This window comes from Salarias fasciatus, chromosome 20 (genome assembly GCF_902148845.1).
Source record: "Salarias fasciatus chromosome 20, fSalaFa1.1, whole genome shotgun sequence".
NCBI classification, from domain to species: domain Eukaryota; kingdom Metazoa; phylum Chordata; class Actinopteri; order Blenniiformes; family Blenniidae; genus Salarias; species Salarias fasciatus.
In genome coordinates this window covers 2,424,347-2,441,618 of record NC_043764.1, presented here as the reverse complement: position 1 = coordinate 2,441,618, position 17,272 = coordinate 2,424,347, and the positions used below count along the sequence as shown (strand labels likewise).

The 17,272-nt window shown below is 44.8% G+C and overlaps 1 protein-coding gene across 1 annotated transcript; it reads left to right on the top strand.

Annotated features, from left to right (window-relative positions):
- Positions 1-8,825: 8,825 nt before the first annotated feature.
- On the top strand, positions 8,826-16,238 carry LOC115408208 (ras-related protein Rab-7L1-like). Its single transcript, XM_030118847.1, has 5 exons — positions 8,826-9,136; positions 11,160-11,231; positions 11,307-11,485; positions 14,406-14,527; positions 15,022-16,238. Exons 1-5 carry the CDS (start codon positions 9,022-9,024, stop codon positions 15,137-15,139), a joined length of 606 nt encoding a protein of 201 aa, XP_029974707.1. The 5' UTR covers positions 8,826-9,021; the 3' UTR covers positions 15,140-16,238.
- The last annotated feature ends 1,034 nt before the right edge of the window (positions 16,239-17,272 follow it).

The window sequence follows — 17,272 nt, the reverse complement described above, 5'->3', positions numbered from 1 at the left end:
TGCCTGCCATATGCTGAAGCTGACGCGCAATATGTTGCAGGTACATGCTCTTTATTATCCATTTACTCTGCTTGCCTGTTCTGCTTTTTACACTTTTTGTGTTTTTACATGATTTTTGGGACTACAGTTGATGTGTGACGTAAGAACAAATTGTAATTCTGCAGGCGTACAGTCCTATTCAAAGTGCATCTGGCCTCATCAGTTGGAATTACATCGTCCAGCTGAACAATGTCCAGAAGAAAAGTGAACTTCATGCTGCAAGCCGAGTCACCGATAAGCATGTGAACTTTGCTAATCAGAGGATGAAGGTATGTTTGCATGACGATTAATTTATAAAGGGCTATAATAGAAATGGACTCTAGGACTTGGTTTTTGGGTTTTTGTTTTTTCTTTGACCCCTTAATTTTTCTTTCTATACTTAAGGTCTCCCTGGCTGCTCAGCCTCTCAGTAACTCTGTGGCTGTGGCGCTCTTGTGTAGCTTTTGTGTAGCTGCTGCCATGTGGCTTCTTCCCCGCGGGATTACAACTAAATGAAATACCTTAATTGGTGACCATGCAAACAGTTTCCCTGTAATAATATTTAATATTTAATAATATTATGATATTCTGAGTTTGAGGAACTGATTCAGGATCTAGTTCGTATCCTGGCCTTCAATAGTCGGTGATTCTGTGGGCCGATTCTGGAAATGGCTTCATCCCTATATTGTGGATGTAGGTACTTTAAAGCAGAACGGTCGTTTTTACAATCTGGACCTTATTTCACATTCGAAACAATACATTTTCTCGCCCGTTTCACTTTCGTGTGATTTGCAGTTGGTTCGGAAATAATTAAATACTCCCATATCCATGTAACGGCAGCGGGCGGGGCGCCGACATACAGACGCTCATTTCTCTTATGTTTGTTGTGGTGTGGTAGATATATGTAAATTTAGTAAGTCAGCATCACTTAATGCTATCCGTTTGTTAAGTGGAGACGTCACTAAACTGTTTCTGGGTCCAAGCCGTCTTTGAATCCCGCATCCTTAAAGGTCTAATACAGGATTTTCTCAAGAAGACGAAGCCCCAAGTCTGTTACTCACTTTTTGAACAACGCCATGCGCCAGACCATCCGCCCGGCTCTCCTGCTTCTCCAAGGAAACGCGGAAGTGTACGAGCGCGATCTCCTCTTCTCCAGCGTGCATGGCTCTGTTTACAGTTTCTGCGATCCGCCTCGCTCATAAATAAAGCTTTTTTTCCGAAACAGTTACGGTTTCATTATGTCAGACTCGCCGTCGGTAAGTACTCTGAATGTGCATGCGCAAAAGGGAGAAGCTGATTGGGCGCAAGCACGTAGAACCGCCTTACAAAAGCAGCTCGTCAGATTGATTAACAGACCCACCAATTATTTAGGTGATCCACCCGGAAATCAAAATCGTGTATTATACCTTTAATATGCCACAGTGCTGTGTGCCGCGATGTTTCAACAGGACGGAGACGATAAAGGACAGTCATTTGTCCTTTTACAGGTTTCCATTCCATCGGGAGATCCACCAAGCAGGCCACTGTCTGACAGAAACAACCCACTGTCTTCGATGACAACGCCTTTTTGCTCCATGAATTCCTGCTTGGCTTTCACTTCATGAAGTATTCCCCACTCTCGAGCCTGAAAGAGAGATCAAGAGATTGAGTACAATTTATATTTGAGTATTTATTGATGTATTTAGTTATTGATTTATTTTTAGTGCTGTCAGATGATTAAAAAAATAATCTAATTACTGGATTTATAATTAATGAATCACATTTTAATGTCATATCTTCTTAAAGTACCCAGATAAACAATTCGAATCCTAGGATATTATAAAATTGTAGTACATGACTAATCAAATGAATATACTAAGAAGTGAAGATTTGTAAATCCACATTTTTTGGTGACTAAATAAAAGCAAAGTCAGAGCAACTTGTCCAGAAAATTCTAAGCTCAATCAGGCAACTCAAATTACACTTTAAGTGTGTTTCATAAATCGAATTCAAAATAAGAAAAGGGTCGAGGACATCCAGCAAACCAATTACGCCTGATGTATTATTAGAGAATGTAGTACAAAAATAGATAAATAAATTCAAGTATATTCAATCTTAAATAGGCCATTTCTGTTGTGACCTGGGCTTTGTTTGGTTTGACTAGAGATGCATGTGTGAAGTGACGTGCCACTGCCATGTTCGGGTCCTCCAGCTGGACAATATCAAAATGTTTGTGTGTTATGATTAATCTTGGGATTAATTTTTAACGCATTAATTTGCGGTGCAATTAATTAATCTAATTTATACACTAAGGGACAGCCTTATTTATTTTTAATTAATAATTGAAAATATATGAATAAATAATGACATATTTTGGGGAAAGGAAAGAAATAAATATTAACATATAAAAATGCCAAATTGTAGTCTTAGGTTAAGTTCCACCTGCCGTCCCCTGACATGCTGGTGATACAACCCCCAACAGGCAGACACCAGACAAAATTTAACGTACTTTACCTATAAAATGCACAGAAAATTTTGATTCATTTTTTTAAAAACCACTTACTACTCACTTTAGACCCTTCATTCGTGTTATACTGGCCAAGCAGGGTTTTAAACAGGGAAGGAGGGCCGACTTTCGCCTGACTGCTGCCAAGACTGCACCCAACTTGCTGGCTGTGATGCGGTTCTTGCAATAGGCTGACCTGTAAAAACAAGTCAAAATAAGACCCTGTCATATTTTTTTCCATCACTTCCAAGTCAAAATAAACCTTTTTTACAATTAACCTGTTCTGAATCACCTTGGTCACTCTCTTAACATAATGAATTTTTTGTCTGTCCAACTGTGGCTCTGTCAATCTGCTGTTTCTCCTGTTCAGAAACAGCAAGTGAGCCAAGCACATAGCTGACCTTATCCTCTGCTTGGTCAAACTCTGGGGAGGCAGCCAGTCCATCAAAAGTTTTGATAGGGAGAGTCTGTAAAAAAAGATGCGCACACAATGTCAGATTGCTGTTTAACTATATCGCCAGTTTGACTCCCCTAATGAAGAGTTAGGGAAATTATGGAAATGTTCGCATAGGTATATATAAAAACTTTGACACTGAATATTACCAATCTTTATTGTTGCATGATTTTGGATTGTATGATTGTGATGTTCAAAGAAAAACAGTTAAGCTGTACCTGAGGCTTTTCGGGCCTGAGGATCCAACCCATCCCTGTAAAACGGCCAAGTTTTGCCATTGACGCCATGGCCCATTCCTTATCCTCCTGTGTGACTGGTCTTTTGATTCCAGCTGAAACAACAGTTGTGAAATCATTAATGATATTTGAAATTATCATAAAATGAAAGATTTTTGTAGCACTATTCATTTGTAACAGATTATGTGCAATTCACAAAAAAAAGGAAAAAAAATGACAGCAGATTTGATTAAAAACTAACCTTGTGTTGCGGATGGAGCCATCTCAGACACTCTCTTGTCGGTGATGTTGTCCGTTTTTGGTGTCTTTGCTCTTCTCCATTTGCACTCGACATCTGTCCGGGATACATTCTTCTCCACCCAGATCAGCAAAGCAGCCGTATGATGGCACTCGTCTCTTCCAATTGGGCACTCACAACTGCTGTACCTCACCTGCTGATTCTCTACATGCACCTGCACTCAAAAGATTTGCCCTCATCCAACAACCTTATTTGACATTTTCTGTGCTGTGTTGATATCATCTTATCAATATTTCTGTAACAAGTCAAGGGGCAGCAGATCAGTGAATTAGATGTTAACCCCATGGATAGGTAACTTTCGGATTTATAAGTAATTATACAACTCTAAAAACAATTATTGAATTTGGAAATTCACTGGTAAGCATATGGGTTGTTTCAATTTGCAAATTTTTCCGAATGATGAAAAAAAAAAACAGGAATATAATATTCAATATTTTTCTAAATTAAGAAGGCCACAGACAGCAGTGACTTACACTTTTGTAAACGACACCTGACTAAGAGCAGAGCTGACTAGACTACACTGAACAGATGGTAATGTCATTTACTCAAAAGGTGTTGAAACACACTGGCTTCTTTAGCTATAAGTTTGTTGACTTTAACTGGAGCCTAGAAGTCACATTGCGTGGCCGTCATTAAAGTACCTACAACCTACGAGCCTGCACCTAAGCCAGTAAACTCATAGGGCTCTAACTTGGTAGACTCCGCCGAGTCCGCCCGCTGTCAGCGGAGTGCAAAGTGCGCCGTCGGCGGATAAAGTCAACAGGGCGTGTCCAGAAAATTGTCCTAATTTCGTGAACCAGGTGCAGTCACGCCTCCATCCCGCCCACCTGCGCAGGTGGCGCAAGAGGGAGGAGATAAAGTGGGTTTAACCCAGCTGAGAGTAATTTGACCAATCAAATGAACACCTCTCCTTTTTTTTCAAATGCACTGCAGCAAAGGACACTGCTACATTAACATGATGAAATACATTTTATTTCCTGTCCTCAATACTAAACCATAGTGAAGCAACAATATATATGACTGTATTTTGAAATAAATAATCTCTTGTAGAGCTTGGGGAGCCAGACAAATGAAATAACAATGCAGACACCCTGCATTTAGAGGCTACATAAAGACTTTGTAGTCAAAGGGAAAATCTGTTTTTATTTGTGTGCATCATAACTCTTAAAGATACATTTGGGAAAGCACAAAGAATTACAGGTATAAACCTCTGTCTGCACGCCGATCACTCAGCGCAGCTGCACAGCGGAGCTGGGTGAGTCTACTTAGGACTGCTGGTTCTGCTGTCATCCAGATCAATGTCCTCTGAAATGATTCCCTATAATTCCTATCACACACAAGGCATTCCGGCCATCCCAGTCGGGAGCTATCTGCTCCGTCCTCCGCTCTGCTTCACGTGTTGCCAGCATTCTTACACCCCCTCCAAAGGCCGCTACGGTCAGCCAGACCGTCATACATATGCATTGTTTTTGCGCAGGAGCACAACAGGTTGCTTTTCTGTAATCTAATGTATTAGAAATTAAGATAAAGAAACAAAATATTAAGTCAAGAGGATCAGCAAAACTTTTAATGCCTCATATCTGCTTTATTAATGCCTCAAATCAGGTTTTGAAATGTATTGAACTTCTTACAGTGCGTACCTCTCACTCACACTCTGCGCACTCGTTTCCCTGATACACACGCACACACACACCAACACACACAAAATACTTGTATTATTAACCGTCAATAATAATCAAGAACATATTAAAATTAGTAAAATAAGTCTCCCCGGCTGCGCACCAGGACGGACACCTGCCCACACGGTCCTGTTCTCACCCTGCTCATTTGATTCTGGGACTGCAGGCTCCACAGGACAAAGGTATTTATTCAGAAAATATGTTCGTTCTAAAATTAATTTTTGGAAATGAAAAATACATGGTTTGCTGTACTTTGATAGAGGATATAATATTTTACCTGAATCTGTAATTGGCATCTGGAGATGCTGCAGTGCTCCTGCTGTCAATACCGTGTTCACTGTTGTATTTTTTATTTTTTTTAACACCATTTTATGTTATTATTATTCAGTTGTAAACTGACAGCAGCCTACAGTAATTTTCTATACCTGGAGGTGACGTGTGAGCGCTTCATGCGCCACTGCAGGTTCTGCGCTGGACTGTACAGCAGCTGGAGGTCGGTCGGGTATTTTTGGGGCAGCAGGATTACATTTGTTTCGCTGTTTGGCCCGCAGCTGTTCTGACTCTGATTCAGAACGTTTATCCTCTTCACTCCAGTCAAGATTGCTGATGTCCAACACGTCTCCGCCATCCATTCCCCCTCACTGACCTCCTGTATCGTTGCTAAAGCTTCTTCCACCTTATATCTCTTACCGCTAAATTCCACTGTGTGCGTTTGTCCTGCGCTCCGGACCGCTCCGCTCAGCTCCGCTCCGTTTGTTCAAAACCCACAGCGTGCGCTTTGCTCCGCTGCGTCTCTGTTCCGCCCGGCCGGAGAAGCAGAGCAGCGCAGCGCTATTTATCATCGACCTCCAAAAGCTTAGCAGTCTGGGCCACACTGGCATCTTTCTCTGTACATCCTTGTAGAAAGGGTGACTGGGGTCATATAAAATTTTATGATTCTCCACTTCCAAAATCAGCGTCTCTTCATCCTGGTTGTTGTGCTTCAACACGCTGAATTTCGTGCAACAGGATGTTGACATTCGGGCCATTCAGAATGAAATGCATACATGGTCCTGAATAGGCTATGTATTTTGTAGAAAACATGAAATTTATGGACAATAGCCTGCAAATGGGCCATATCTGCAGCTGTGTAAACATTCAGAAACGTTCGACTACAGCTTGATTACAGGCAAAACAGAAGTTTGTCAAATAAAATTTGATAGTGTGTTCTAATTTTTGTTGCCCGCTTTTTAAAGTGTATATTTTAATCAGTATGGTATGTCTATTCGTGATATATCCGACAATTAATGTGACGAATAAAAAACGTCTTTTAACAGTTTAAAGTTTTTAATAAAGACAAAATGATTTTATTTTGTATAAAACCGGAGGTTGTTGGAGTTCTCTTTCCTGTTTGGTGCATCTGAACTGTGGAAATGTATGCGTACGGAGACCTGGACGGACCGGACTGGAGAGAAAAATAGACCTCGGCTCTATTTTGGACTGACGGAGCAGAGCGGAGTGGAGCGCAGCTGAGCGGAGCAGAACGGAGGCTATGAAATCAGCTACAGTCATAAAAATAGCAACGTATTTGCTGCGGCGGTCGGAGCGGAGCTGAGCGCAGACGGAGCGGACCGGAGGATGTGGAATTTAGGGGTAATTCATCCCCTTACTTCGTGTCTCCACCACCGGGTTCGGGGGTTTCCACCGCGGCAGCATCGGAGACCTCATGACCACAGCTCTAAGCAGCTGCTTCGACAATGGAGGTGGAGAAGATGGTCCACTGGGACTCAATGTCCCCAGCCTCCCTCGGGGTCTGGGAGAAGCTTTCCTGGAGGTGGGACTTGAAAAACCTGCAAACAGGGTTCTACCAGATGTTCCCAGCAGATCCTCACAACACATTTGGATCTGCCAAGTCTGGATTCCTCCTTCATCATTGACCTCCGAAAGCAAACCAACACCAGACCACCACCTCTCACCACCGGCAACACCGGTAAAGACGAGAGTCCAGTCCCTCTTCAGGGGTTGAGCTCCAGAGCCCAGGCTGTGTGGAGGCAACCCTGAATATATCGAGACAGTAGATGAGCCTCTCACCGAGAACAAATAAAACAATAATGACAACCAGGGACGGCTGGTATAAACGGGTAGCAGGGCTAAGCCCTCCCAGCACAAAAAAACAGCTAATACAAAAAAGATGAGAAAATTATTTTTTAAATAACTTACAACATATTGTTTTAAGTTTACGTGAAACCAAAGGTAGCAACAGCAACAATCATTTAAAAGGAAAACATAGAATATCTCTAAACTGGCTGATTTTTTTTACAGCCCAGCAGATACATTTGTTTCGTTCTTGTGAGTGATTGACAGGTGTCATGTCCTGCCCCCCATGGTTTACTGAGCATTTTGGGCTAACTTCAGTTAGCACCATAGGCCACTGACTTTTAACCAATAGCGGCGATTTAAGTCAGCGGTGCTGCTATTGGTGCCAGAGTTGGGAGGGAGGGAGAAAAAGTACCGCTATAGCGGCGTTAGCATGAACGAGGTGGACTATTTACTTTGGATAGTAATAATAATAATGATGCATTGGTTTTATATAGCACTTTTCTCAACACTCAAGGACACTTCACATTGCATTATTCATTCACTCCATACTGGGTGGTGGTAAGCTACTGCTGTAGCCACAGCTACCCTGGGGCAGACTGACGGAAGCGAGGCTGCCAATCTGCGCCATCGGCCCCTCCGACCACCACCAACCATTCACTCTCACAACTTTCATACTTAGGCAAGGTGGGTGAAGTGTCTTGCCCAAGGACACAACAACAGGTCTACGCCTGCAGGAGCGGGGATCAAACCGCCAACCTTCCGGTTATAAGACGACCTGCTCTACCAACTGAGCTACTGTCGCACCGCAATTATTATAATGCAATTATTTGGACCGATTGAATGCACTTGCCACACTGTCTATCAAGACGGACTTCATCCAAAAATTACCAGACTTCAACGACATGGTGATTAACCTGTTTGCATCCCAGAGAGGCGTCGATGTGAGCTTCTTTTCAAATAAAGTAGGCCCATGTTGACCTTTCAAAGGACTGTGATGCCTTGTTTTTGCTGAGGTTAGGTGTTGTATTGAAGGCGTGTTTGGCTACATGTCTGTAGTGTGTAAATGTGTGCATGTGTGACAGAGAGAGCGAGAGAGAGAGAGAGAGAGGAGAGAGAGAGAGAGAGAGAGAGTTGATGTAGAGCACTAAAAAAGTATAGTGTACCTGTAAATGATGTAACTGTGTATCATAGGTGATGTTGCTTTTGCAGCTCTGTTAACTACTTCATCGATATTATGCAAGCATTTGTTAGCCCCCCCCAACAAATTTCACCACCAGCTGCCACTGATGACAACAAAATTCTATGTTTTTCTTTTTTTTCTTAAAGGAAGACTGTTTTGGGTCTGCAGAGCCGCATGTGGCTCCAGAGCTGCAGATTCAACGCCCATGAGTTAATCACAGCAGGTTTTTACACTCATCTGTATCGAACAGTCAAAATGGTGCAACAGTGATCAGAGTCGTTGTGTTCTCAGATTTCACAATGCTTTCATTATCCAAGCAGGCGTGGTTTCTGTCACTGAAGTATTTTTGACTCAAGCTACGTCCTTCCTAACAGAAAGTAAAACCAGATCCTGGGAGCCCGTCTGCACACAGCTGGCGCTACGATCATCACTTCTCAGCTGATCTGAGGCAGGTTTCACAGTGTCAACAACTTTTATTCTTATGTTTACGTTGCCGTCAAGTTCTATGGTTTGAAGACTCAAAAATAACATTTCCTGAGCTGAACTCTGATCAGCTGAAATCACCCACCTGTGGACTGAACAGCGCAGAGAAATGAAGGAGCACATGATGAAAATTGTATTTGTCGGTGATGTTGTTGGAAAGACAGCTTTTATCCATCGATACATCAGCGGGCAGTTCAACAAGACATCCTACGCGACAGTGGGAGGTAAGCCTGAGAGAAATCACTCTTCCTCTTCAGGAAATCACAGGATTTCTGTTCTGTCTTCACTCTTACAAAATCTGGTGAAAAACTTAATCTACTGTTTTACAAGGACAGGACGAAATTCTGCTCCTGTAATACTGTTTGACTGAAAGGTGAAATAAGTAAAAAAAAAAATTCCATCCATCCATTTTCTACCACTTATCCGGGACCAGGTCGCGGGGGCAGTAGTCTTAGCCGGGATGCCCAGATTTCCCTGTCCCCAGACTCTTTCTCCAGCTATCCTGGGAGGATCCCAAGGTGTTCCCAGGCCAGCCGCAAGACATAGTCTCTCCAGCGTGTCCTGGGTCTTCCCTGGGGTCTCCTCCCTGTGGGACATGCCTGGAACACCTCCCAAAGGGGGCGTCCAGGGGGCATCCTAACCAGATGCCCGAGCCACCTCAGCTGGCTCCTCTCGATGTGGAGGAGTAGCGGCTCTACTCCGAGCTCCTCCCTGGTGACTGAGCTCCTCACCCTATCTCTAAGGGAGCGCCCAGCCACCCAACAGAGGAAGCTCATTTCAGCCGCTTGTGTCCGGGATCTTGTCCTTTCGGTCATGACCCAAAGTTCATGACCATGAACGTAGACTAACCGGTAAATCCCTGACATGGTTGTCTCTGTGGCGCCTTGCCACCGAGGAGCTTACCAACCACCTCGGTGACTTCAGCTTAGGTGATGGGTGAGTCCACCTCTGGGACCTCAGCCTCTGCTTCCTCCATGAAAGACGAGGTGACAGGATTGAGGAAGTCCTCGAAGTATTCCTTCCACCGTCCAACAATATCCCTCGTTGAGGTCAGCAGCTCCCGTCCTCCACTGTAAACAGTGTTGGTGGAGACCTGCTGTCCCCTCCTGAGGCGCCGGACGGTTTGCCAGAATTTCTTCAAAGCCGACTGGTAGTCCTCCTCCATGGCCTCCCCGAACTCCTCCCAGACACGAGTTTTTGCCTCCACGACTACTCGGCCTGCAGTTCGCTTGGCCTGCCGGTACCTCTCAGCTGCTTCTGGAGTCCCATGAGCCAACATGGCTCGATAGGACTCCTTCTTCAGTTTGACGGCAGCCCTTACTCCCGGTGTCCACCACCGGGTTCGGGGGTTGCCGCCATGACAGGCACCGGAGACCTTACGACCACAGCTCCGGGCGGCTGCTTCGACAATGGAGGTAGAGAACATGGAGAACATGGTCCACTCGGACTCAATGTCCCCAGCCTCCCTCGGGACATGAGAGAAGCTCCCCCGGAGGTGGGAGTTGAAAACCATGCTGACAGAGGGTTCCACTAGACATTCCCAGCAGACCGTCACAACGCGTTTGGGTGGTCCTGAAATCTCTAAACCAGTGTTTCTCTGTTCCGGTCTTCAGCCCCCCCCCCCCCCCCCCCCCCCCGTCCAACATGTTCTAGATGTTTCCTTCTTCCAGCAAACCTGATCGAAATGATCTGCTCGTCATTAAACTGTGCAGAATGTGTTTGGAAGAGGGAAACATGTTGGACAGGAGGACCTGAAGACCAGAACTGAGAAGCACTGGACTGAACTCACTGAAACTCTCCCAAACTGGCAACCTGTGGGACACTGTCCAGAGAGGGGAGTACGTTAAGGGACATAATGCTACAAGCTACACCTTTAACTTACCAGAGGAAAACCACTTCATGATGATTTATTGAAATGTCAACATGACTGCAAGCAACATTAGCGTTAGCCTGTATCCACGGTAACAGCAATAACCATTAGCATGCTTCAATATGGATTAGCTATGACTCCTCTGCATCTTTCAACTGATTTGTTGCTCCATTTTCTTGTTATTATTTCATCAATCTCCATATTTTATGAAAAATTACAGAATTTGTAGAGCATCTTCATTCAGATTATAGAGGATCCTCCTCCCTCTAACTGAGAGAACATCAACTCAGTGACAATTATTAAGAGCAGACAGACTGGTTCACTCCTCATTTCTTATTCTTCTTTGTACATGATGCATCTTTTACTTCCCTTTCCAGTGGATTTCAGGGAGAAGACGCTACAGTGCTCAGAAAAAGAGACAGTCAAACTGCAAATATGGGACATATCAGGTAGGAGACATTTTTTCAATGAACTGATGGACAAATGAATGGAGGACATGCTGAAGCTTTCTGTCCTCAAATCAGGCCAGGAGCGTTTCAGGTCCAGTAACAGTATCTACTACCGAGGGGCTCTGGGCTGTGTTGTGATGTTTGACGTCACCAACTCGTCCAGCTTTCACAGTTGTCAAGTGTGGAAACGGGACCTGGACAAGGTTATGCTCCCCAGCGGAGCTCCCATCCCCTGCATCCTGCTGGCCAACAAGGTGAAGTGGACTTGATGAATCAGTGCAGCCACTGGCCTAGTTTACATCGTGTTGTTTTGTTTGTTTTTTTGCAATCAAATTGAAAACAATTGTATTAAAAGCATAAGGAAGCCATGTAAAGCGATCCAGGACCAGTGCACGGACCCCTGATGGAGCAGATTATACAGCATCTGTGACATGAGCTAAAGGTCTCTCTCCACTCTCCTGGTTCTGATCTTTAGCTTTGCAGTCAGCAGTCTTCAGACAAAAACAGTGAGGTTTTATCTGCTGGATATCTGATCAATTAGTGTTCAGAAATCTCCGACAGGCTCTGCCATGGGCCAAACACTCAGGCAATAAAGAAAAACAGGAAAACTTCAAGTTTGTTGAAAAAAAACGTTTTTTGTTTTATTCTCAAGAAAACTAAAATAAAATGCAAATGGGGGAGTTTTTCAGTTATTAAATAGTTCAACAGAACAAACTCAAAAATAACTCAAGCACTGATAAGTTAACAAAACATAATGAACTGAGCGAACAAAATGAGCTGTGAGGGAGTAGATACAGGGGTTCACTAAACCAATCACAAGAAGAGGGGGAAACAATAAATAACCCAGTCCATGGCTTAAGGTGGGGATAACTAAGTCCAGTCAAAACCCCCCTCTGACGTGGCAGCATATGGTTCAGCTCAACAGGTGATCTCTGCCATAAAGAATCTTCAGCCTTTTGCCAAGACGGAACCTCCCAACAGCAGATAACTCGAAGAAAACACAATTAAAACAAACTGAAAATGTAATGGTCGGTGTCTTTCCATGTATAAAAGTGTGCACTCCATTTAAACAGTGGAAGACTAAGAGAAATACATGAATTCTAAAGCAAATAACTTTTGTAAAGTGAAATGTTCTTTAAAAAGAAAGTGAATGAATGACTTAACCAACATGCTTAATGTGTGGCTTTGGCCATCACAGGCTCAATCGTGAGGGCTCCACTGCCTGGGCCCTGCTCTGCCAGTCGGCCTCAGGTTCACCGGTCGGGCCCTGCTCTCCCAGTCAGCCTCCAGCTTGCCGGTTGGACCCTGCTCTCCCAAACAGCCTCCGGTTTGCCGGTCAGGTCCTGCTCGGCTAGCAGGGCTCGGCTCCTCTGGGCAGTCTTGGGCGGTCCGCTGGTAGCAGTGGCGGCTGCTGGTCTTCTAAGGAGGGGAAGCTCATTTTCAGCAGACATTGTAATATGTGTCTGTTTATTTGTATGTAAATTCTATGAGCTTTCATGCCTTCTGTACACCCTGTCAATGTTAGACAGATCCCCAAAGCCCACTTTTGACCAGACAACACATCCCTGAGATGGTTTCATCCAGAGGTGTGGCCAACAGTATATTTTATTGGTGACAGCTCTTCCAGTCAGCAGCTCACCTGGTCAGACCAGGACAGCTGAAAGGACCTGTTACTTTTCCCCACCTTCTGCACCAACTCAGTCTTAGGAGTTGATCTGCCTGCAGTTTAACACCAATTTTCTCTTCGTAAGGAAGACTAACAAATGGTTTCACTAAAATCCGGTCCACAACATTCACACTGTCTGCCACTGTGTGCAGCTAGCTAGCAGCTGGAGCTGGTGCGCGAGGCTAGAGCGCTGTGTGAGCGCCTGAGTGTGAGAGACGGGGAGAAGCTCTACAGCTCCAGCTGCTGGTCGAGGACAGAAACCACAGAGTGACCTAAAAGACTCACCAAACACAACGCTAGTCGTTTTTCACAAACACAAAGTCTGCGAGGATCAGTAAAGCCTCCGGATCAACTCAGAACAACAGAGAGAAAAACTTCAGAAGTGCTTTGGTGCATTTTTTTACTTCGCTGAATTGCTCATTTCGCTGTCAATCAAGCTTCGGACAGATCATCCAATCACCATGCAGAAGCCCAGCGTCCAGGCCAGCCCACTGCCCCATAGACCCCCAGAGACGCCAGGCGCCTGGTGGGGAGGACAACCCAGCATTTATCCAAGGACCATCTAGTTTCACTGCAGTGAACAGCGCACTCCAGCTTCGGCATTGACGCCCGGCGTCTGACTGTTTAAAGTGCTGTGCTGCTGCGAGGAGGAGTGAGAAAAAAGCCAAGTCAGTGACCTGTGATAAGGAGCTGATTTGGAACAAAAGATGAACATGTTGTAGTGCATATTTAGTCAGTTAAATGTACACACAACAGTAAATCTTGGACCACTTATTGTTTTGGCATTTTAGGGGAAGCTGAGCTTCCCTTGCAGTCTGAGAGCAATCGCCGCTGGCTGGTAGTCTACCACCGAGCTCTTTGAACAACTCACTGTTGTAGGATTTGCAGCCATCTCTCCTCTCCAGTGTTTGCTCTCTGAGGTTTTATTAAAAAGCTTCTCTCAACCTCCATCCGGTTCTCCTGCTGCTGTTTGATTTTCCTAATTCCTGCTTCCTCTTTGCTGCACAATCCACTATGTCAGTCTGTAAGAATTAACGAATAACCCAGCCGTACAACCCAATCCGCTGTCTTCTGCTGTTCACATGAGGCACGAGTGGACTATCGATCAGCGTAGACCTCGAACAATCGGACTCGAAACAGAATCTGCTCCGAGTGAAGCAGATCCACTCAGGAGTTTATATGACACATTACAATCTGCTTCACCTACAGTCCCGTTATATGGAGGATTTCTGTGGCCCATGTAAACATAGCCACTGTTAATAAATGAGCAATGTTCCACTGGAATGCTACAAAAACGCTTTCACCTTTTGTTGTATTTTTGAAGAACATCCAGTAAATTCCTTTATCAACACTGGTTTTATATAAATGTGTAACTCAAACTAAGCCTTTCTACAGGTTAAATAAAACAGTCTTTCAGAGAGCATCAGGTGATAAAGAGCAGCTTGACTCAGAGGTTTCACTGATGGTCCTGAATGACTCAGCCGCCCTTCTGCCCCGTCTCTCCACAGTGTGACCTTCCTGAGCGGGTGGTGACAGCAGACAGCATCGCCGAGTTCAGCAAGAACAACGGCTTCTTCACCTGGATGGAGACCTCAGTCAGAGACAACAGGAACGTTGATGAAGCCATGAGGTTCTGAACAGTGATGAATTACAGCAGATTCAACTGCTGCTACATTCAGGATCTTTCATACACTCCATTTACAGGATTCATTATTTTATTTTATTTTTTTCTTTTTTGCCCAGAACTTGTGTAATATGTGTGATTTCGGTCGGTTTTGTAAAGTAGAGATAACTGGATTGTGGCGGCCAGGTGTTCGTAGAGACGTGGCTTTTTGATCTTTCAGTGTCGGCTCTTCCTGTCATTGTGAGCCAGAATTCACCTAGTGTTTGACTGTTCACCCACTAATTGTGAACGTGCGCTGGTTTGGACCACAATGAGACAGGTTAGCTCTACTGATGATGTTGCTGTTGCAGTCAGTTGGGTCAGTTCTGTAAAGTTTTGGGTCACATCAGAGGATTTGATTCCTGATTGGGTCAGATTCAGCACCCTGAGTTCAACTCAGGTGATTCACAGTAGCTGAGTGGAGTCCTGTCGCTGAACAGGAGGAATCTTCTGTGTTTCAGGAGGTTGGTGCAGGAGATCCTGTTGGTCCAGTCCAGTGTGGACCAGCCGCTGTCCAGCCAGGAAGACAGCGTCGATCTTCAGTCTCAGGATGCCAGAAGGCGAAAAACCTGCTTCTGATGACTTCCTACCATGACTCCACTTCAGTCATTACAACAGCTGTCCTCCTCATCAGTCTGTCTGTCTCCCTGTCTGTTAGTCCTCGTCTCGTTTCTGGCGCTCCTGTCTGTCTCCCCCTCCTTCTCCTGTGTTCTCCTTGTTTAACACTAGGACTACCAGGTTTTTCTTGCCTACCTATTCATTCTAGAGAGGGGCCAGTTGGCCCCTGATTTTAAATGCACAACTCAACAGCCACCGTTAGCACTTCTTTTCATTTGTAAATGCAGCCGATACCTTCCAGCTTGTTGGTTCACCCTTCTCTCCTCTCATGCGATGTTGGTTCATCTTTCTTTGTGTGTTTGCTGCCGTCAGCAAAATCCTGTTTTTGGACTCTTACCCAATAAGCCCTTCCGAACTCCAACCTTTAGTCTGTCTGCATTTGAGCTGACCATGGTCATGACGGCATGAACAGACTGCATTATGGATCCTGCACCAGCTCCTAACCATCTCCACAGCCAGTCACTTTGTGGGACAGCTGAGCAGACCAGGTCTTCAGTGTCCTGGCTCTGTGGGTCTCCAGCTCTGGTGCCCCGGGCTTAAAGGTCTTCAGTCAAAGACCTCAACGTCTCTGGTCTCTGGCTAAATCTGCTCTGGGTCTTAAGGTCTTCGTTCGCCAGTCTCCGGCTCAGCTGATCCTCGGCCTCCAGGTCTCCGGTCTATGGCACAGCCAGATCCTGTTCCCCAGTTTCTCTGGCACTGCTGGCTCTGGGTCCCCAGCATGTAACCCATTCCCACTGTTCTAGGTAAGGGCCTCCTAGATCCTTTTGTGTATCATTGTCGAGTAATGAAAGGCGACCTCTTCACTTATCCTCCCAAGTCAAGTCAGTCAAAACGCACATTGTTCTACATAGCAAAAGCACCAAACCATAAGCTCAATGGAAAATTATGATTTACTGAAACAATAGAGTACTTATCAACTGAAACCCATCTGTTCTAGAGGTTTTTAAAGCAATACGTCAACATTTTGGCAAATTGGCCCATTTAGCACAATTCCTTAGTCATTTCAAACAGCATACTTACTTTTTTGTGAGGGCGGGCTGTTGTTTATTCAGAGGCGAGTTGGGGAAGGTTTTCGGGACGGACACAACGGAAGTGAATGGTATTTTTTCCCCCCTCATCAAACTCATCAAATACACAATCCAACAACCCCAAAACACTTTGGTGGACACGTTATAATCCGCACATTCACTACGCTGTGAAATTTTAATGCAAAATTATGAGATTGAGTTGTGTATGCGAAGATTGCTAAGACGGAACTGCTTACTAAACATGGCGTCTGGGCGTAGTGATTTCAAAAGAAAAAGTAGTTCCCAGTATTTGCTTCAGTGTCGTAATGCTACAATATTACTTGTTGGTGTTCCACAGCGTAGTGAATGTGTGGATTATAACGTGTCCACCAAAGTGTTTTGGGGTTGTTGGATTGTGTATTTGATGAGTTTGACGAGGGGGAACAAAAATACCATTCACTTCCATTGTGTCCGTCCCATAAACCTTCCCCAACTCGCCTCTGAATAAACAACAGCTCGCACTCACAAAAAAAGTAAGTATGCTGTTCGAAATGACGAAGGAATTGCGCTAAATGGGCCAATTTGCCAAAATGTTGAAGTATCCCTTTAAAGTCCAAAATAAGACATGAGGGGCACTCTCACCAGTCACACACGAAGTCACACCTGCCGGCTCACTTTAACACTTAAAGTTGCAAGTCTGAGGAAGGCTTCGGAGCAGTGAGGCCCAAAACTTAGTGGACACTTCACTCTCAGAGCACAGAAAAAAGGAAAGAAAGACAGTACCTGGTCTGCAGATCCAGTACTGTTTGTTGAGTGCAAGTGAAGGAATCCAAAAGTGTCCTGATGATGGCGCCCAGCGTCAGCCTCCAGGGAGTCAAGTCTTGGTGGGTTCCAGTGTTCTGTGGCCGCCCTTGCACCCTCAGCGCTTTCCTTGAGACTGTTCTTGTCTTCACCTCCATGCCAGATCAGTGAACAGTCTGCATAGTTAACCCGTGCATCAAACTCATCCTCTGTTCATCCTCTGTGCGAGTGAATGCTCATGGAGCTAATGGTCCCAAAACAGACGGTCACCGGCCAGTTCCTGGTG

Excerpts from the sequence above, each read along its gene's own strand:
- LOC115408208 (XM_030118847.1), top strand. The coding sequence starts at position 9,022 with ATGAAGGAGCACATGATGAAAATTGTATTTGTCGGTGATGTTGTTGGA. Across the intron at positions 11,232-11,306 it reads GCAAATATGGGACATATCAG|GCCAGGAGCGTTTCAGGTCC; the intron begins GTAGGAGACATT and ends TCCTCAAATCAG. Across the intron at positions 11,486-14,405 it reads GCATCCTGCTGGCCAACAAG|TGTGACCTTCCTGAGCGGGT; the intron begins GTGAAGTGGACT and ends GTCTCTCCACAG.